Source organism: Puntigrus tetrazona, chromosome 8, assembly GCF_018831695.1.
Source record: "Puntigrus tetrazona isolate hp1 chromosome 8, ASM1883169v1, whole genome shotgun sequence".
Taxonomy (NCBI): Eukaryota; Metazoa; Chordata; class Actinopteri; order Cypriniformes; family Cyprinidae; genus Puntigrus; species Puntigrus tetrazona.
Window position 1 is genome coordinate 15320948 of NC_056706.1, and position 23267 is coordinate 15344214.

General features: G+C 36.5%; 1 protein-coding gene across 1 annotated transcript in view; it reads right to left on the reverse strand.

Annotated features, from left to right (window-relative positions):
* Nucleotides 1–23267, reverse strand: part of ralgps1 (Ral GEF with PH domain and SH3 binding motif 1) — an 83015-nt gene that overhangs the window by 13211 nt on the left and 46537 nt on the right. The window contains exons 10-11 of the mRNA XM_043247697.1: nucleotides 710–847; nucleotides 452–545 (exon numbers count right to left, since the gene is read on the reverse strand). Coding sequence (XP_043103632.1) covers nucleotides 452–545; nucleotides 710–847 — 232 coding nt within the window. The remainder of the gene's footprint in view (nucleotides 1–451; nucleotides 546–709; nucleotides 848–23267) is intronic.

The following is a 23267-nucleotide window of genomic DNA, read 5'->3' on the forward strand; positions in this document are numbered from 1 at the left end:
CACATGTGTATAACACAATTTTTCTGAAAACCGTATTATATAAGACTGTACTAGGAAAATACATCATGGCTTTCACATGATTATGAAGCCTGAGGTAAAGGAAATAGGGATTATATTGTAGCATAAAGTCATGCCAAGCTGGTGCAGCTGTGACCAGTAAATTAGGTGTTTGGTTGGCCTTTGGGCCACGCAGCCAAACCAAGAAGACATAAAGTCCACAGACAGCATATGTTTTAATAAATAGTATAGGCAGCTGTGCAAAATGAAGTGTTAAAACCAGGGAGGGTCTCAGTTTACGGGGGTCTTACAGATGTGGGTAGTTTAAAAGTGAAAGCTGGCACAGACGTTTACGAAATGCAATAAATTGCAGGGCAGAGCGCAAAGCTAAAAGCACCCTAAACAATCAGTTCGGCTAAATAAAGGCTACCGAGCATTACAATGTGTAACATACGTGTAATTGTCATCCTCCACAAACTTCTGGAGCTCCTCGATGTAGCGCACTGACATCAGATACTTCTGCACATGTGGCAACATGATTAAATGATCTGTGGGAAGAAGAAAGGTGAAGACGCTATTTAAATTCTCACATCAGTGCAGTGCGTGCAGCTGTTTAGATTGACTTTTTTCGTTCAATGCGACCTGAACACTAATATGATAGTGTACATGTGCATGCACTTTAAAATGAATATGGTTTGTGAAAGCAGCTTACCGTAGTTACAGGACACCTGTAGATCGGAGATGATGCGCAGTAGGTTGTTCATTTGATTGGTTCTTTGCTCAGTCTCGATGATGCTATCAGAAGCAGGGTAGGCGGAGTCAATGTAGGTCATATCAAACAGGTAAATCCCTAATGTAAACAGAGACGGAAAATTGTTTACAGACACGGGTATATAGGGCGATCATTTCATGATGAAAATTGTAACACAAAAGTTGAAGCTTTAAACACTTTCAGGTCACTTTTAAACTTCAACATTATGCAAAAGCACAGAGAAAAGGGGAAATAGTATCATTAATTAGTCCTCTCCGGAAATCTGTATGTTTGTTTAATTAGTGAGTCAAAGAAAATCAAAGATTTGAAAGAATTGCTCATAAATATTGTGCATGAGTCATAGGGGCTTTCACGACACTTTGATGGTGCCGTTTTGCCAACAATTTAGATTAGGGCACACTATTAACTATTAGCTAGTTGCTTATTAACATGCATATTCATAGCACATCGACGTTACTATGTGTCAGTTATTTTTCCAAATATCACTATTCATGTTCTACAGAAGACAGAAAGCGATATTTGTTGGAAACAACATGAGATACATCTGGGCCTGAACTCTGTCAGTGTTGTGAAACTTGGCTTGCCACTTCCCACTTTAGTATCCCCTCACTCCACTTTTACCAGATTTACACAGATAGATCAGAGAGAACTCTCTCCAGGATTCTCATGAACACTGGTAATTGTCAGGCGACAGGGACACAGCTAAATGGCATGCAGTGTCTGGCCTGAAAACGGTGGCCTGGAGCTACTGCCTGAATGCTCTTGCTTGCTTGTTAGAGTTCTGTTTCCTTTACAGGATTCACAGAGCAGCTTGCTAATCAGCAGGTAGAGGTTACGAGCCTGTTAATGAGCGCAATTAGTCAATAGCTGAAGAGCTAAGATGTGATTTACACAGGCAAGGGGATGTATCTGCTTTCTCACGCCAAGCCTAAAGACTTTAGTACTAAATTACAGGAACGTGAGGATGTGGAACATGTTACATCGGTAAACTGACCGGCTGAAAAGTGAATCTGTGCAACTAAATACCTTCAGTAGCTACACTGCTCTGCAACTCCATTGTTAAACCAGATGCCCCACTTGTTCACACTGTAATCATACACTTGTACAAAACGGTCTATGTTTCTCTCAAATGGTCAGGATTGAATAGTTTGGACACCTGGTTCTGTGCTGGAACAAACCGCTCGTCTCTGAAGTCGACAGCCCTTCTTATTCAGATCTGATATGTATTACCACCTCTTTCTGATGACTGAATGACATTTTTATGAGCTTGCGATTAGCATAATTTGAAATCCATTTCGGCTGTAAAAAGATTTTACAACTGAAATACATCACCACCATTTTAAAATTGGCGCAAATAATTATTTTTCCACAAGCATGCATTAAATTGATCAAAAACCTAAAAGAACCCTACCCCTTACACACAAATATATTTAGCAGTAGAGAACAGCTTCCAATATTAATACTGCTAATAATAACAGCATATTCAGCTTTGCCATTGAATAACTGACATTTCAAAACATACTCTAATAAAAATCAGTTTTTCCCCCTGTATTTTGATCAAATAAATGCAGTTTTGATAAGCATGAGACCCCAAAAATATAAAGGTAGTATAAGGAACATATTCTATACTAATGTTTTCAAGCAGCGCTGTAAAATGTCATTTGATTTGACATGTAATAATGGGCTCAGTAATACTGCAGCCAAAATTGACTTGACTTTGTAGTCACAAGATGAAAAGACATAAACCTGCCAAAAAAAAATGCTGCACCAATATAGGATCACAGAAATAGAGAGTGTGTGTGTGTGTGTGTGTGTGTGTGTGTGTGTGTGTGTGTGGTCAGCTGTACAGCTGAGATTGACCCTGACATACTGAGTGTGAATAGTGAAGTAGCTCATTGATCTCTAGAGACCTTATACTGGATTCTGTTACAACATCCAAGACCAAACTGGAAATGAACGAGCATGACCGTTACTTCAGCTGCCATCTATTGGTCAACTACAATTTTTCCTATGCAAATATTCTATTTCTTGTCATTATTTTTAATTGCCTACTTAGGAAGCCATTCATTGTCATAAGGATTTTACATTGAACAAAATAGCTTGACTTAAAAAGAGGAGAAAGAGAATTTTGGCTAGACAAAACACAAGGATAAAATCAAGATGTTTTTACATGGCATGAAATATATTCTAATTACAAATAATTATATATTTGTCTTCAGCCAGGTCTATTATAGGCTTCTGAGCCTATTTTACGACTTTATGGGACACAATGAATAAGAGTAAGATTTCCTGGAAGTAAGAGTTCTAGTGGCTGCCAGCTTCAGAAAGAGAAAGACAGAAAAGACAGTAACACTTTATTTTCTGCTTATTAGTAGCTAGTAAATTAGCTGTAAAGTTTAGGTATTGAGTAAGATTAGGGATGTAGAATAAGCCATTAATATGTACTTAATTACTATTACTTTGAAGACCATTTTAATACCGCCTATATGAAATTTAGGATGAAATCTCTGATACAAATTACACATTATCTTACATACACTAAGGCTGTTATCAAATTACAGCTGCATTAATGTCATGAGTTCAATGTTTTAAATGCAATTTGGAATATAAAAAATGGAAATATGGAAATGTCGAGGGGAATAAACATACTACCCCACCAGTAGGTGGCGGTAAGCCACTTAATGAGTAAGTCTAGTGTCATTCATTCAACAGCATGCCAAATCATTCAGTAAAAAACTGTTCCTCGTTCCAACTATTTTAGTTGGTGAAACAGAACAAAACAGTCAATACTGTGTCTGAAATTTAAGCAAACCAATTATGTGACTACTCAACTACTTGTTTATTGAACTAAAATCAATAATTTGCAATAGTGAGAAGAATATTAGACAATTCTCTCCCAAGTCGTCCTTTCGTGTCACTTTTTGACACACAGGGTAGTATCATTTAGCATAATTTTTCAACGTGAAGGTCATCTGTAGTTTTCAATTGTTGATTTGCATGCATTTGTAAAATATATATACACAAACATTTTATATAAATGTATTCCTTTGTTAGAGCACGTAGCCCCACCTCTAACCTAAACATAAGGTTTTAATCTCTGAAAATTAAAGTCTCTTACGAAGAAATAGGTAATAATATGGACTTCTTGCATGTAATAAATTCAAGGACTTTGAAAAAAAAAATTGAGATTGACAAACTTGTATATCTGAAGTAACTTTTCAAGACTCCGTAACAAATTTAGAGAGTATGTTTAAAAAAAAAAAATGTACCATGTGCTGCATGAAAGGAACCGTATTCTTTACAACTTAGTTATCTGTCACTCATTGACGTATGTGTGGAAATACGCACATGGTTTGTTGGCTATTCTTTGCTTATTTCTCTCAGCCTTTCAGGTTTAAAAAAAAAGGGTTTTTGCCATTCGCAAGAGAGACAAGAAAGCCCAGCGATCTGTCAAGAGCTACCACTGTCACTTCATTCCTTAACAATCCCTATCAGGAGAACCTGAAAGTGAGCGGGTGATAAGAGCACACCCGTGGAATTCAGGAGCAGCCTTCCGATATTGATGTCCATGAATAGACCAGGGAGTGTGGCTGGAGCATGTTCTTCCCGTCTGGCGCAGCGCTAAGGCTCCTAAAACCAGGGACCATTACGGCCAAGGACATTTACAGACTTCAGGGTTTATGCTCCTTGAAATATAATACTCACATGTATCTCTCAAGCCAAGAATTTTAGGACAGAGTGTGACTTCGTAAATGTACGATGTAAATCAAAATGGCTGAGGAAATGTTTCTCTGAAAATACCTCAACAGAAATCTTGGCGATTAAAATAAATGCTGTCGCGTCTCGGATGATCAATGATTGATATGCTTCACCTGTGATGTATTACTAATAATAAGTAAATATGATCACATGCGAGTTAACCACAGTGAATCCTCAAATGGGACAGCCACAGATTTTGGTCTATAAATATCGAAAGCATTTAGGACACTGATCAGGATGGATGCCCAGTCACGAACCATGACTGTATATTTTAAAGGGGAATTCATAAATCACAAATGTAATTACATGATATGTAAATAAATGTATTTATAATCGATATAAAAATGAATGCAGTGCTATTACAGAGTGTGGATTAATTGAATTAATAATAACTCAATGCTAATTAAAAATATTAATCAATACTATAATAGAATATAAATAATACTTTGAACCACATAGGCTATGACATGGACAAAAAGCTATTTTACATAACAAAATACATCATACGTAATTCTAAATATATGACAGTCACCACATTTCAGAGCAGCTGGATATGATTGACCAAGACTGGTTTCATGTGCTTCAAAACCACATTAGCAATTGGTGCATAACGCAAACTGGCTAAATGACTGGACTGAATACACAAATAAACAAAGTTGTGTGCCTACAAAGCATCTGAGAGTTGATTTGTTGGTAAATGACTGGCAACGTTACACTGCAAAAATGCTTGATTGGATAGGGCTTACAAATGTGGTTTATGTTCTTGTGCCATTGTCATACCGTTTCACTTATTCAAAAACAAAAACAAAAAAAATAAGAATAAATAAAATATAATAAAATAAGTAGAATAAAAAAATTACAAGACAAATAAAATGTATAACCAAAGTGCTTTACAGTAAAACAGACAGGCAATAGAAACAAGACATTCAAGAACTAGAGAAAAAATATAAAAACAAAATAAAGTAAAATTAATATAAAAAATATATCAATGGCAATTAGAATCATGGAATATTGAAAGCCACAGAGAAAAGGGATTTAAATTGACAAAGTTCGGGTGAATCTAAAGTAGGCCGGAAGTGTATTCCGTAACTAAGGACTTATGTTCGCAAGTGTGTGATCAGTAATCTGTCCCTAGATCTAAGTAATCTAGATTGTGAAGGGGGATGCAGCTGTTCGGATAGGAACTTTGGTGTCTGGTTCCACAAAAGACTTTCATACAAATAGTAAGATTTTGAAATCAATGCTATATTTGACCGGTAACCAATGGAATGAAATTAAAACCGTGTGATGTTCGCTTTTACGAAGAATTTCACTTATTAAACCTGGTGCCTTTAAAAGGCTGGTTTTTATCCACTTGACTCCAAGAACGTTAGAAAATAACTATATTAAAAAACCCTACCTTTTGTGTATACATCGCAAGTAGTTTTAGAGGCCAAAAGCCACTAGAACTACGTAAAATACCACACATGCCAGCTGTTCCTTTAATGCTTTAACAGCCATGTATTATACACCAGGTAAACATGCTCCATTGCAAAACCCCGATGACAACCGGACTGTTTAGAAAACTTGACAAAAGAACATGACAGTAAGCAGACTTGACTTGTGTTAACTGACGAAATATGAGAACAATTTGTTGTTGCGAAAGCACAAAAAGTTTGATTATTTCAAATAAAGTGCATAAATGTAGTGTTGCCAGATGCAGTCTGGGACGGTGTCAAGGCATCATTGTTCGTGGTTCATGAGAGTCAGCCAAGTTAAAACCGACAGCTATGCTTCTCTTATCTTGGACGTGGTGTCAGAATTTGCATTATGTAACAATGCCTATTAACCCTTTCCTAGAACGAATTGGTTCAGTCGAGACTGCTTTATTACACACTCACTCTGTATTTTTTGTCATTGAAATAAAAATAGTCCTTAAATTATAAAAAATATCAACTTATAAAATAATAGCATATGTATACATTAACCTATATTAAAACATCCTGTAAAACATCATTGTACATTATAACAAACGCATTAACTAATGTTAACAAAATGAGCAATAAGGGCTGTTCACACCAAGCACAATAACTATAAAAGAAAGATATTAGCATCCACTCCAGAGAAACGATATCGTCCGTTTATTCTAAGAGCATGCTCGTCTGCTGCTTTAGCTCATGACAGCAGGATGGATTCTGATTGGCTGTCACTAATGTGAAAAAACATTTATTCTGAAAATGATTCCAAGGATACCTCTGTGCCTTTATCGTTATAGTTGTGGTGTGGACTCTGCTATTCTTTAATATTGAGAATGATTTTTAGAACTATATCTTTATCATTATCATTATAGTTATTGTGCTTGGTGTGAACGGGCCTTTAAAAGTAAACTCAAAAATACATATCAATAATAACAGATTCGCCCTTTCAAAAGGGTCCAAAGGGCTTTTGCTTGCACGTGATGCTGCATCCACACCAGTAGGTGTCAGTATAAAGTCCAATATCTCTGTTGTATCAGACAGCAAAACAAGCATGCACCTTCCTGGAAGATTGTAATAATAATCATAGTAATGTTATTCTCATGTTTGCAAAGCGATGGGAGGAACATCTAAATGTGCATAACTGTGGAAAACTGTATTTTGTGTGACACTTTGTAGCCACAGTGGTTCGGGGCCTTTAATTACATAGCTGTCTGCATTCATAGCAGGCAATGGAAAAAAAAAGGAGTGCATGTCTTCAAGCAAACAGCTTGAAGGGTGTTGAGACTGCGGCCTGGCCAGCGGCAGAGAAACATTCCAGAGGTGTGAGTTCACATGTGATAGCGAGGCTGCAGGGTGCTATGTGGCGGCTTTCTCAAGGGATATGGTTTTCCCATCAGGGGCTTTCCAGAGAGCAGGAACAACTGGGATGACTGAGAAAGGAAGTGTTAACACCTGCCATCCGGAACTCTGATTACCGGGGGACGAGTACGAAATACAAGATTGATTAATGCGTTTGATGATGTGCGCTTAGCTTTTATGTTTTATTTAGAGCATCTGGATTTGTTCGCATCAGGATCCACGGCCAATAAATCCCAAAACGCTTTTCGTGAGCTACACGGCCAAGTACGGTGCTATTACCGATTCAGAACAGAGTGTAAAACTGGGAGAAGCCAAAAGCACATTTTAAATAAACACCTATCGCTGTTGCACAAGGTGAATATGCAAAGAAAAATAATAGGTTTGGCTCTTGCGGGCGACTTTCGAGCCAGGAAAGTATTCTAGTATCTTCTTAACAATCTGCTCACCCAAATGTGAAACGTATACAGACAGTGATGACAACCGCAGACGATTATACTGTCTATTACTACCTGAAACAAAATCGTCTAAAGCATAATACTGCTACCTAGCGCAGACCTAGCATGCAATGCCTTTTACCAACAAACTAACTCATTATGTTGGCATGTCTGGAGATTTCAATACAGAGTTTATGGAAATTGCCACGCAGGCTGGGAAGCTTTATATATTGCATAATGAGATAAAAGAGCCTTTTGTTCAGTAAAACAGCCGTAGACACTGGAAAAATACTATGCGTACGAACAAATATGCGCGGAGCAAATTAGTACACGTAACTTGCACACGCACAGATGGCAAAAACACTTAATGGAAGTTATAAGTGACAGCCTTACGCAACTGTCGCTGTTTGGCCCTTTGATGTGGCGGAGACAGTAATTCGTGACATGAGACTGTTGTCGCACAATTCCTCTGGGTTCACTTAAGACGAGTTACAGAGTTTCAACATTGTCACTCTTGTTCACTAGGACGAAACACAGCTAAATCACATTTAATCTGCCTTTTTAAACACAGTGCAGTACAGTTGGCCAAAAAGGTTTTGTCATCATTTACTCTCCATCATGTTCCGTATACGCAAGATTCTTTTGTACTGTATGTTGAACAAAAAATACATTTTTAACAATTCCACTAACTTCCAGGGAAAGAAATACTATGGAACCGGGGCCATCAACTGTTTGATTACCAGCACTCTTCAAAATATCTTCTTTTATGTTTAACATAAGAAAGAAACTCCACATAGTAAGTAAGTGAGGAAAAAGTAAATGCTGAAAAATAATATTTTCCTATGGGTGTACTCTCTCTTCATATTCTGAATTAAGACAGCCTCATATTTGGTTGAAAAAAACAATGCTAAAAAAATACTATATTTTAAAATCTTCTTCATATCCTCTGTAATGTAATGTTGTGTGTGTGTAAGAGATTTCTTTCAATTAAATAAAAAAAAAAAAAAAAGTATCTTACCTAACCCAAACTTTTGCCTCTTTAACAATAGGCACATTGTTTGAAACGGCAATTGTCACATTTTGTCTTTAAAAATGCACAAAAAAAGAGAAAACACTACAGTGAACTAAAAAGCGCCATACCAGTGCAGATGGTGAGTTACTTATGATGATCCATAATGATGCGTAACATAAATATGGTATGAAATTTCAAACACACTGTGTTGTATTCTAACCTAATATACAGAGACAACTTTAAGAAAGCATTCATTTGATTGCCCAGAGAAATGTAAACACTGTGGCGCTATCAAAACTTTGCTTTGTTTGTTTAAGAATACCAACTATATGCTGACATAGCAACAGTGGCTCAACGAATCATGTGCATTAAGGGATTTGGCCATCTGAAAGTCTGGCCAATGGCAGGGGTGGGCGGAGTCGTCGGGAAACCTGTTTGTAAGCAATCAGAAATTGTCACTACTCAGCTGCTGTCAAGTCTGCTGTTATTTCATTCCCTCAATAAAAGAAGTGAGGTAAAGCGATAGCGGCACGGATCTACAGGGAGAGAAAGAACGGTGGAGCCCTGAGGATGTGGTCAGGCTACTGTTCAAAGAGGTTGCAGATGTCTAGCCAAACGATGAGCTCATGAGTTTCTGGAGGGACCACAGTGCAGGGCTGGAGTGCATTTTCCATCCCTCCGCTCTTCTAAGCGCTCTCAGATCTTTGTCTCTGAGGTGGCTCATTACAGACATTGTGTGTAGCGTGCCGGTAGGTGTCAAAGCCTCTGAAGAGAATACCTCCTAACCCCCTTCTGATTAATGTCAAGAGTTTTTCCTTTACTTGTCAGCATCACAAGCCTGAGGTGAACTTTCATCCGTTTGTATTAAATAAAACAGACAAAACATGTCTGTCTGACATATATATCAAACATGACAAGATGAATGAGGTACTTAGAACTGTAAGATATCCTGATAAGGTTACAGCCCCTGTGATGAAAATAACTGTAATTATCAAAGTAAGAAATTATGTTGATAAATGTAGTGTAACGGATGTAAAGCCTGTATGGTTTCCTCAGCAGTTACGTATTAAAATAGATATTGTTGGAAGAGAGTTTACAAGTTATACTTTTATAACAAAATTAAAGCTTATTTTGAAAAACAACACGGTTGATTTGGACCCCATTGACTTTCATGGTGTGGCCAAAAATGGCAAAATTCTCTCTCTCTCTCTCTCTTTTTCAGCATTCTCTGCAGCACAAAAGAAAGTCATACAGGTTAGGAATGATATGAGGATAAATGAATCAATGATGGCTAAATTTTCCAACCTGGTCACAGGAATATGTACCTCTGTGCACTTTTTGTGCAACAGGTTTTTTGGGACTTACTGCACGTTTCAATAGGAAATATCCACAGGTTCAATACATGAACCATGGCACATTTTTATTACATAGGTATAGGTATAGGTATGTATTGGAGGTTCAGAATTGAGCTCTTTGCCTCTTGAGTTCATCTCTATACTCTGTGAGCTACAGAACAAATCTATGAAAACCCATAGATATGAAGCTGGATATGTGTGATGCTAACATTCAGTTTTCAAATATCCCAGCATATTAATATTGTTTTGAAGTCATTTGAAGTGATATTCTTCAAGTATTGTGCAAAGATTCTGCTTTATTAATTGAATAAAAGGTGTTTCACTGCCTCTAGTGTCCATTTCTTTTGAAAACTGCAGTAATATGCATTTGTTGGTATTTTGTGTCTCGCTAAAACGTACACCCAGGCACGTTTATGCCATGAGACCAGGTAGGAATTTTCATTTTCATGTGAACTATTCCTTTAAGATTTCTAAAGCATGTCCCACGGAACTGTCCCAATATTTGCTCATTTTGACAACAGCATATTGTGTTTGAATACACTAAAGTCAAGTAATTGAAAAAATGTCATGTACAGTGGAAAATGGAAAAACCCTATTATTGACAGAATAAGAGAATAATAATTGAGCAGAAGCAAGCTGTGGTTGATTGAGGCCCTTCTTTTAATCTGCAAGGTATTACCGTTCTTGCTGAACATGGGAAATAATAACAAATGGTGAGTCCCTCACACAGACACAGGGAACTGTATGTGCTTTGCTTGGAACCTCGTCTCACCACACCACCGGCTCTATGTGGTTTCCAACTCCTAGATTTTTCCGTAGGGCTCAGGGTTGTAATACTAAGCTATTGTTTACCTAGTATCAGTAATTGGAAGGAGTGGAAAGAGAGAACAGAGAGTTGTCTTAAGGGACGTGAAAGTTACCTTGCTTCCAAAATCAGCACACACACACACAGACAAAAAAAACCCAGGGACTTCATTTATAAAACACACATGTGATTAAATTCAGTCATAAATTCCATGGATCTAATCTAATGTTAAAAACGAAAGAAGAAATATGGATAAATAAAACATATCTGCATAAGAAAGTAACTTTGAGATCTACAGTAAGAGAAAATAGGCAGCTAGAATATGTCAAGCACATATTTTTGGGCCGAGAAAGAGAGAAATATTTAAAACCCTTAAAAGAATTGAACATAAATCAAATAGACAAGCAAAAACATTTCAACATCATGAATAAAACATTAGGAAAACATATATAGTAAGTCTAAAATCTGAAAGATAGCACTGAGATAATAAGCTTTTATATTTTTCTTCTCTCAAACATGGATATATAATACAAATACATGGATATTGCAAAGACCATGATTGGCTTACTAATTTATTACTTAATATGTAAAAGTTTGACAAAGTCACACAGCTCATACTCTGCCAGTGAGTGGAAATACCTCTGGATTTCTCTCTTCTGTAAAAGAATTCCACATTTTTATAACCCGATGGAAGAATTAATGACAAGAACTGATTCATAACTGTCATAAAATGTACAAGGCTGGTGACAAAGGGAGCAGTTTACACCTAGAGAGCCTACACTTTCAGAAAAATAAGGAACCTTTGGAAAGCCACCCAAAGGCATAAAACCCCAAAAGTTTAACATGGAAATAAAATTAAGAGTTAGAGGTCACAGGGTCACGAATCGCTTCCTTTTCCATCCGCTTCTGTGGTTGAAAACACCTCTCTGGTTTTCTCATTCAAAACAGGAGCTCTTCACATTTGTCATTTTAAGTGCCGTTTTGCAATGGATATCAAAATGATTAATATGTTTAAATGAAACAATTACAGAGAGACATTTTGAAATAAGCTGAAACAGTAACTCTTAATAATAAAAATAACAAGTATTAATAATATTCACATATGCTTTAGAACTTTTACATTATTTTCCTGCATTCACACGCGAAGTGACTGTGTTTTGGCTATTCAGGCCTCTATAATGCCAGATCAGTGGGTTTAATATTCTCTAAGCTCATTTGGATCAAAGATAAAAAGCCAAAACAAATTAATTCAAAGAAAACAAAGACTGCGCTCCAGGAGACTCAAGCATCTGCTCTTGAAAACAAAGTACCCTCAACAAAAGGTCTCATCCATTAATGCCCCAATTACCCCACTCTGCATAAAGATTGGAATATCTAAAAAAAAGTGGGCGTAGAAACAGAAGAGAGAGAGAGAGAGAACAGAAGGTGAATGGATATTTTGCCCCAAGGTTGAATCTTCAGCCAAGAGCCCTAAAGATAGAGAACAGTCCCTTTCTGTGTGTGCGAGGCTATGATGGTCCAAAACAAACAAGGGCTCTCTTTCAAGTGTAGTATTGGAATACTGAGCACCTCGCTCCCATCACCTCACCCCCACCGCTTCACCCCGCTCTCATCAGCACAAAGGTCTTGAGCAATGTCACCCAAACATCAGTACAGAAGAGCTAATGGTGCGTATCTGAACACATGCTGTAGCTCAATAATCATTTCAGGCAATGCCCTTGATATAAAGATGATGAGTCCATAAACTACTTTCTACTTGTTGAGTAAACATTAGTCATTATACCAAACATTTAACAAGTTAATGAATTGTTATGATAACTAATTCATATTAAAGAACGGTAATAGCGGTTTACAGTTTAACATTGTAAAGTTTATACATTAAAGATGGCGAAAGGTTTACTGTATCCTAAAATAAGAGAAATAAAATTAAGACACCAAGGATGATGACGTTTTTCTGTTTGAGGTCAGTAAGATTTTTAATTTTTTTTTTATTTTTATATTTCTAGTTTTCAACACTGATAATAATAGAGAATGTTTTCTGAGCAGGAGAACATTTTCTGAAGGATCATGTGATTCAGGTTTGTCATCGTAGGAATAAATTACATTTTAAACTATATTAAAATAAAAATACTGTTATTTTAAATCGTTCCAATATTTCACGATTTCTACAGTTTTTCAACACAGCCTTGGTGAGCATGGATTTCTAAAAAATTAAAAAATATAAAACTTATACACCTCCAAAACCTTTGAACGGTTGACTCAGAAATGAAAGTGCTTTCATCAATTCCTCACCCTTTAAACAACAACTCCAACAGAAGCTTTGAGAAAGCCAATTTATAATTACTGATTTTTGTGGGTTTGAATGGGACGTGTTTTTGGATTTGGATTTCTGTGTTTGTTCCAGAGGTTTGTGAATCTCTATCGCTTTCCCATGGACTTCTCCTGCAGACAGGAAATTATCTCACACTGATCTTTGGCCTGGCTGAAAATCAGAAAAACAGGCAAAGCTTAAGCTGACATAGTCAAGCTGCATCATCGAAGACCAAAAGGACAACAGAGGACAAATGAAAAACACCCGCGCTTACTCACAGCCACTGAAAACTAAATATCTGATGCTTAAAACTAAAGACATACCACCAAACTTCTGCGACCAACTGTTTCAAATAGAAATGTATTAAAAAAAAATATTTTGCTTTTAATACACACTTTTAGTATAGATAATACACTTAAAGTTGTAAAGATTAAAGTTTCAAAAACACAAATGCAGACATGCCTCGTTTGTAATGGTATCACGGCATCAAGTTTTTGCCAAAACGCTTGAGGTATTTAGCCAATCACAATGCACTAGATAGCCGGCCAATCAGAGCACACCTCGCTTCTTTAGAATGATGAGCTTTGTACAAATCGACCCTTTTTGGGTGGCGTGGCCTAGAGGAGAAACTAAAATGTACAGTACGTGGAAAACAATGCGTTTTGCATTGCATTACACCAAATGCACAAAGTAATGTACTTTTTAGCAATATCATATGACCCTTTTAAAGTAACTGGCGTGGTGCCGAATGTGTGGTCTGTCTGGGTTGAGACAAGATGCTTGCACTCTTCTACTGTAATACTGCCTTGCCATCATCAAAAAGAGAAAAAAAAGTCTAGAAAGACTCAAAAAAATAAGTCATCTACTCAGTAAGAAAATGACATGTAGCATGCTGGTTTTCAATGCACACATCTTGCTCATATTTCACAGGATCTTCTGCTTTGAGTGTTAGCGTGACAGACTAGAGCTCTGTTTAACAGAAAAGTGCCTCGCTAATCAGATTTTTCTTTTTAATTTACGCTTAAATACCTCATATAATCAAAATGTCACAACTACACCTCCCACCATTTTAGTAGGAATAAAAGATAAATATTCAAGGTCTAAAACAATCAGCACTTTTTCCCTAAACTCTTCTAAATATCCAGGGGTGCTGATAGTTGGAGTCCACACTTTAGCCTATAGAGGGTCACTGACTAAAACTCGCCTCCCCCTTCAGTTAACACAAGCAAACAAGGCATGATGTTAAGCATAACGTCGCATACAGTGCTGCCACATCACTCTTGCTCCGTTCCCGGCAGCGGTGAGCATTAAAACTAGCAGACCTGAACCCAAACAGGCTTGAACAGAGCACACCTTGTTCTTAGCTGTAAAGAGAAAAGCTCCCCGCACTTAGACATCAACGCAAGTGATGATTTACTTCGGACATCGAGACCAGCCATGTCACTCACAACTTTTATAGACACTTCAAGTTTAAGGACCATGTAGCATAAATGTTCATATATTTTCCGAACTTGTATGAACTCCTTTTTTTTTTGTGGTTAAAAAAAAAGATTGCTTCCGATGTGAATGAAAAGCAATGGGGTCCAAAACCACACTTTTGCGTGTGTTCCACACAGTCAATTTTTGAAAACGTAGTAGAGTTCGTTTTGATGTGGTGTATTGAAATGTGTTGTGTATGGAGAATGCAGCGGAAAACGTATTCACCCTCAGGCCATTCAAGATGTAGATGAGTTGCTCATGAATACATTTTAAGCAAATTTTAACTGGTTTAAAAAAACGTTTCTTTTAAGATTGCTACACTTCAAATCAGGTTTTTAATGCACTATTAAAAATAATAGTCAGAAAATACTATAAATCAGATGTGCTCTTAAGCAGGCTAAATCCAGAACCACTTAAATAGTTCTCAATTTCACATTCTCTGGTTTTGTCAGGTTTGCAGTAAATTTTTGTTAATGGATCAAGCACATTCAAAGCGCGTGGTTTCACGTTCAACATTTTCCACAAAAGGTCAAAAGGAAACTATTCAATCACAAAAAGGAAAATATCTTCAGATATACTTTCATGGTTGACGCTTCCACTCCTCGTATAAAATATATCTGATCTGGTTGTTATTGGCAGCTGAAAGTTACTTTTACAGGAAAGGGAAACTATCTAAAGTGCTCTGGCAGTGTATCGACGGCTTGAAATGAATTAGGTTTATCTCGCACCTTCGATCTTCCTCAACAGTTTTTAACCATAAGCACAATGTTTATGTTGAGCGACAGCCCTGAGTGACAATTCCTAGCAGATGGAATTTTTCCATACGTTCAGCTAGTTCGTTGTAAAATAATGTCTTTGAGAGAATGCCTGAGGAAATATCCTTAGTCGGATAATTACTGGAAACATCTGCCTTCGCCTTTGAATCCCTTTCTGTTTATCCTGCATTATCTCAGGAGTGGTTTTGCCCTCTCTTATATTCGAGCTCGATGGGCTCAGCGTGTGTCACTGGGGACTTTAATGTAAGGCATCTGTTAAAAGCTTCACCATACTCTCCTTCCGTAGATTCCTTCCTTGTGATGCATAGAGGACTTTCTTGTAAAAAAAAATCCATATGGAAGCTGTAAGTCATGATTTTTACATGAAGTATTCATAAAAGACCGTGAATGTTAAAGTTTTAAAGCTGATGTGACAAGAGTGTGCCATTTATGTATAAAACTGACAGCTGTGAAGGGAACACGCATCTCTATACTTCACAGAAATGGAACGGGAGTGGATGTAAAATGGAGATCATCAGCATTTAAGACACATTCCAGCACAGGATCCTTAAATGTAAATATAACTGATGGGCCCTCAAATGGATGTCAAATGTCGAAATTTGGAAAGTTTTGAAGCTGAATGAAATCAAAAGTCTGCTATTCCTCTTAAATGCAAATTTATGAGACTTAAGGAAGCTTGAGACGTGATGACAATTTCACAATAATGTTCACTTGGACAACTTTCTGACTCCCTGAGGCAATCACAAAGATATTATGAGGTAGACAATTTTTACGTCCGTGCAGGACTATCAAACTGTGGAAAGTGGATGTAAGATAGATTAAAAATTCATATCACTCACGTTATTTTTTTTCACCAAGTGCCCGAGCAATTTTTGTGGAGTAGAGGCTGTGGGGTAGCCTGCTAAAATAACTGTAAATCGCACCAGCCACATGTGGCTCGAGGAAAAAAACATGTCAGGCACAGCAGGAAAATAAAACTTAGGAAATAAGGAAAACTCCAGCTTACTTTGGGAAGGAAATTAATGATGGTGAAAGAGAGACTTTGTATGGGGAACTGGAACATGCAAAACCATTTAAGCACAACACTTCAGATGCATTTTTAGAGATTGTAGAAGAATTTAAGATCAGCAATTTGTCTTCAACTACCATAAAAAAAGTTAAACACTAATTTATGACCTTTACGGACAACCTAAAAAAAAAAAAAAAAAAAAAGTAGTAATTTTAGTCCAGAAAAAGAGAGAGTGTTTCCCATACACAAACACACACCATTGCACTAGCAAGAACACAAACCAGCTCGCTTTTCTATACACTCAATGTCAGACGGCCAGGTGTGGAATCAATAGCCAGATCTCATTTTTCAGGCAAAGCACATGTGCCCTGGCCCCCTGTGAGACTATGGAAAATGACTTGGGGTAGGGCTACTGTTACATGCGTGAACGTGTCCGTGTCAAGGAAGGTCTGTGTTCAAATATTACTCACAGGTGAGGCAGACAACTCTGAGTCAGCTCAGAACGAAGCCAGGACTAATAAAAGAAGCAGCCACGGAGACATTTAGCTGCATGCAGAGAAATACTAGTCAAAATTGATCCAAAATAAACTACTAAAATCACCTTTTTACTGCATGACATTTAGCTTGCACATGAGAAATACTAGTCAAAATTGATCCAAAATAAAATCACCTACTGAAATCACAGCATGGTCGCACATTGGTCAGCAATTATTGATAATTTATGTTGCAGCGGATGAGAGAACTAAAATTTGTGTAATTTCCCTCCATTTATAATTAGGACTGTCAATCACACGTATTAGTATTTAGCTGTACATAATCTCAATTTTGTGCCATTAATGCATTCCTGTTTTAAAAAAGAAAACTTAATAATAGCACTTTATGCAATAATTAGCTTTGGCATTTTGACAAATTTCTGCATCAGATGTTTACTCGTCTTCCTTGGAAAAAAAAAAAAAAAAAAGATTCCTTATTTCTTAAGAAGCTTCCTAAAAACCTTGGAAATGGAAGGTTTAAATAAATAAATAAATAAATAAATATAAAAATAATAAGAATAATCAATCTAAAATTATAAAACATATACAATTTGAATTCCCTGTATCACATGTTTTTGTGTGACACTTGACATGACTAAATAATGATATTATCAATTGGAATAATGTGCTAACATTGGCAAAAAATAAAATAACAAATGAAATTAAAAGAAATAAATAAAAAATGCATCAATTAATTTACTTTGACAATCCACCGTCACACAAATTACAATCTAAAATATTTCAAGAATTATGGCATTGATTTATTATTATTATAAAATTTATTTGTTTACATTTTTCTTTACGTATTTTTCTTTTTTACTTTTGCATTCAATTTCTTATTGTGCATGTCATACCGTAAAGAAAAAAAAACCCAAAAAACCAAACACTCATTAAATAATATACGTTTTTCAGTTTTATAATCTTAGGCTAACCTTCACAAACGGCCAATGCAATCATATTTTCCACAATTTCACAAAAAGTTAAACTTCATGCTCAATTTCTTGCAGCTACTGACAACGACCCTTTTTTTTAATGGTGGTGATGTCAGTTATTTCAGAGTGGAAAAGATGAGTAATCTGAGGCCTTGGGGTGAAAGGGTCACCAGAGGTCAACGCAACCACATCCATCATCAATGGAGACAGGAGAACACTTCAGCCTTGTTCTGACTAATGTTTACCCAGCAGAACCTGTGTGGTGGCCCTTCTTAAGCGGCTGACTTGGTTTTGTATGTTCCTCGCCTCTTTCATTCGCAGAACGTGTGCAGAACGGCGCAAAATTAAAAGTCAATGCTTTCATAGAAAAATAATCACCCTGAACGAATGAACAGTTCCTGTCAACCTCCGCTTGACAACACTTCAATGGAATGTATGCACTTTTTACAGCCTAAATACATGAAAGTTACTCCTACATACGCATCCCCCATGATTCTTGATCCTTGCAGCTGGGATGATGTCACAGATCATTTTCTTGGTTTGATCCACCTCCGCTATAATTAGACTTTCACCCCGCAAGCCCTTTCTATCTTCACAGACACGCACAAACCAAGAGAAGATCTGTGTCAAACAATGAATTAATTATTGCTGCCCCACAATCAACTGCAACCACCCCAAAAACACAAAGCTTTTAGACAAAAACAAACTGTTGCTCTGAGGAGCCGTCCATGACCTCAGATGCTCACTTTTTCCATGTCTGGAAAACTTGAGCACATTGGCCTTCATGCATGATCACAACAGATCAAAGATCTTTTTCTAATCTAAGGTCGATTCAGGATTTAAGTATTGTTGTATATTTCACATCTGACTTGTTTTTCCATAAACTTTTGAACTCTTACTGACAACCTTTAACAGTCATAATAATTAGATAATATGTTCTGCAGAATTTGTGTGAAGATATTGAGATGATACTTTTAGAAGGTTTGGGGTCTAAAGAGTATTTTATGCTCACCATTTTGATTACAAAAATACAGTAAAATATTGTCAAATATTAATTGAATATATCTGAAAATGTAAATGATTCCTGTGATGGCAAAGTGTCACATGATCTTTCAGAAATCATTCATATGTTGAACACCCTGTATTTTTTCCCCAGGATTATTTGATGATCAAAAAGTTCAAAATAACAGCATTTATTTGAAACTGAAATATTTTTTGTATGATATTATATGTGCTTAATTAGCACTAAAAAATGGGTAATATTGTAGTATAATAATATGCATATAACAACTAATACGTGTATCTGTAAAATAAAGTGTTACCACAATCACAAGATTTCGTTTTCTTATGAGAAAATACATAGTTATACTTTATTTTAAGGTTCAGTTCTCACTATTAGCAAACTAATAACTATGACTTTTGCTAATTCACTCCTTAACAATAATTATAAGCTATTATAGGCTATTACGTTAGGGATGTAGACTACGGTCGTGCAGAATACACACACTGATAAACAGCCAGTGTGTTTATAATAAGCACGCTAATAAGCAACTAGTTAATAGTGAGAATCGGTGCCTATATTAAAGTGTTACCAAAAATGCTGATATAAAATTCCCCACCAAGTACTTTGCTACATCACTGATCAAATGTTAGCAAAGCAAATTGCTCTTTGGAACATTTACATTACGCCGGATAACACGGATCATCTCACAAAGGCTTTTGACTTCTGAAGAAATACAAAACCTGGCATTAGCAGACAGATGACATCACAGCCCTTGCGTCTGTGCGCGCTGAACAAGGTACGCTGCATCAGGTATAACAGATTGCAGGCCATATCAGCAACAAATCCTCAAGATAAGCCACTATCATTCCGGCTTCCTTTGAACTGCTTTTCTTCCCTCTGATTATCTTGAGTTAACACTCACTGCTTCCCAGTCACAACAGAGAAAAGACAGATATCTCCAACTGCTCTCTTTGTGCTGTTGAGTGGCTCAAAGCCCAGGAGTACACAACAGCGCCTTGTTACCAAAAACACGTAACGGACAAAAGTGGACTAAACAAAAGACAGATGGAAAGTAAGGGAGGAAAAGAGAGAAAGTGCTAGTTTTGATGGCGATGCAATGAACGGACCTATGTCAGATGCCAGACAGCTCGAACACCATGTTTATTTGTTTTTATGAGATGCTTATGCTTGCAAGCGGAGCGAGAACTTTGATGTTGCACATTCGTGTCAAACATTTTTGATTTATAGTGACAGTGACGGTCCTCTCCACAGCGATGACTTCAGTGCTGAGCTATTTCGGTGCGTCTCTCTTTTTTCTCATCAATTACTTTGGAGCTTTATCGCTTTGGTCTGATTTGCAGTTGGAGCACCTCATCCACAGAAGTTTATAGCACGTTTGACAACCGAAAATATTTGAATATACACTTACTCAACATTTTTTTTCATGCATTAATTAATATTTTTAAATCACAAGTTTGGGAATAAGCCCATTTACCAAACAATGTCTCATAAGCATTAGCGTTTTAGTCCACTTATTTCCTGCTGAGCTACTCATAAATATCTTGAAAGAGGCTTTCTTTTCATTTGAAAGTTATGCTTATATAATTATTTAGATTAGCCAAAATGATGAAAGACACAATAAACCCCCAAGAAAAGCTTTTAATTTTTGCTTTGCCACATTTAATGTGGGTGTGCAAGTGTTTTAATAAATTAACCATTTGTGGATCAACATTACTTTACTATTGAGATAATGATATTAATATTATAGGTTTTATCCTAAGTTTCAAATTCAGTTTTATTCAGAATTTTCAGTTTTTATTTTGAAAATGAAATGAAATTGAAATACAGAATTTTATTTCAGTTTTATTTATTTATTTTCCCCCAATTATTATTTTCAGTTTCATTCACATTAACTAGATTTATTTAGGACCAAATTATCTGAAAATGTAAAATGTATACCTAATGACAGATACCTGCAGCTTGAGCTAAGAATGAGCAACCTCTGAAAAACAATTAAGTAGTTAACATAGAAGGCTATGAGCTAATGCACGGAAATATCGCAGCTAACAATGTACCAGTTAAACACATATGCAAAGGAAATGATGCCATTTACATCACAGGATGATTCACAGTGGGTGGGCATAAATTAGAGACCGATAACTACCCCATATATTGCTTTCACCTGTCTGTCACATCATTATTTCTCCACTGGAACCACCGCGTTCAGCAACAGACGCTAATCGTAGTCTGCAAGCTATTCAATTGAGATCGTTTTGTCTTTTACTTTCCTCACCTGAAGGGAAATCGCTAATAATGTAGCAGCTTTTCTAGGTGCATGTGTTCTTCAGCAGAAATCTAGTGAGAATCTCTCAAATTGTGCCTTTGAAAAGCATTGATTAATCACATAGAAAGAATATTTAACTTAAATTGCTGCGCATGTTTTGGATTAGCAATGGAAAGAGAAGCAACCCACAGTTACACACTGGTTTTGGATGTCTTCCAGAAACACAGTCCTGGGCAAAGAATTGAACACAGTTAACAGAGTCTTTGACACAGATTAGAGAGCGCGATACAAACCACAGTGCTGACTGGCATTGTGAACAGTACAAAACGAATGCAAAAAAAAAAAAAAACAACACATGGTGCAGTTTTTCCCACCACTAGCATGTGGAAAACTGATGTTCACATCTAATAACACTTCTGATCAAAGATTACTTTCAAGAGGTTACCTTATAAAGTCTTTTGGTCTGACACCACTTCATGTGTCTCTGATATAAATAAATGCTACCATAGTAACTGTGGATTTCTGAACATCCACTGAAATGTTTAGCAGCTGCTCTTTACATCCATTACCTCAGAGATCACGTTTGGTGTACTTAGAGATAAACTAAAGCAACGATAGAATCAATGCGAGATAGATAAACAGATGCTGAATGAAAGAATGAATGAACGAATGAACGAACAAACAACTGACTGACAGAACATACAACAAATGATACAACAAGCGAGCAAATAAGTGACACAGAGACAGATATATAATGTTAGATAATATATACATAACATGTTTAAATACAATAAATAAATATGGATAGAATGTTTCAATTCTCCCTTTTTGATCCGAGATTTACTGCTGCTTCAAGACAAATTGCATCAGGAAAAAGCAGAAGACCTCCGAGATATCAGGCATAACGTTTGATACTCTGAGCTGTGTTCCAAGATTACCTTGTACCTCGCACAAACAAAACCACTTCAGAGAGTGCTGATAAAATACTTTATGGATGACTTTACCCTTTAACTGCATTTTCCAGCGTCTTACTTTATCATATGCTTTAAATAAAGTATTAACCGGTTAAAATGCAATTAAGATACTGAAAATACATTATTTCTGCATGTATTTCTTAGCTATACTACATACCAATTATCTGGACTATGCTTACAGCATTTGCTTATATCTACATTAAGGCAGGATAATTAACATAACTGCTATTTATTAAATAAATAAAGAGTGGTGGATTGCTCAAGAAAATTTGTCTTTTGGTTCAGAATTCCAGAGATCTTTCTCAACTTTCATTGTTTTTTTACACTTCCCCTGCTGAAACCCTGCAGATAAGTGGATGAATGTCTGTTCACAGTCTAAAGTTAATGGAGCTTGATTGATCAGAGACAGATGATAATGGGACACACAATCACTCTCCAAAGATCTCAGCTGTTCTTACTGATGAAGTAAAGCCAGATGAGCTTTGACCTCACAAGAATCAAAATTTCTGTTCAACATCTGCTCTGAGAGCACCTTGTGATTTATACAAAGTGTGAACGTTCCATAGAGAAACATCCCACATCAGACAGCTTGTAAATGCAGTACCCCCAAACTGTTTTCCTGTTTGGGGAAATTAAGAGTTTTAACAGGACCACCACAGCAATGCAAGAGGTTTTATTTTAGTCCATAGACCAGTGTCGAGAAACTTTTATAAATGCAGGGAAATGCTAAATTAATATTATTGGGTGTAGAATTCTATACATTTTTAATATCAATTTCTTAATTTTATGTATTTTATATATAAATTTTGAAGGTTTTCAAATCCGTTTCAGGTAGAAGGTCCGCCAGGTCAAACTAAAGTAAACAAAATCAAAATATGTTCACATATTCAAAACCACAATCCACTGGCCCCTGAAAACGAAACAGGATGTTACCAATAAAACAAAACAAATCCAGACCTACTCCACAACAACAACAACTATGAAACTCTGGAAGTGCATGGAATAAACAAGCTGCT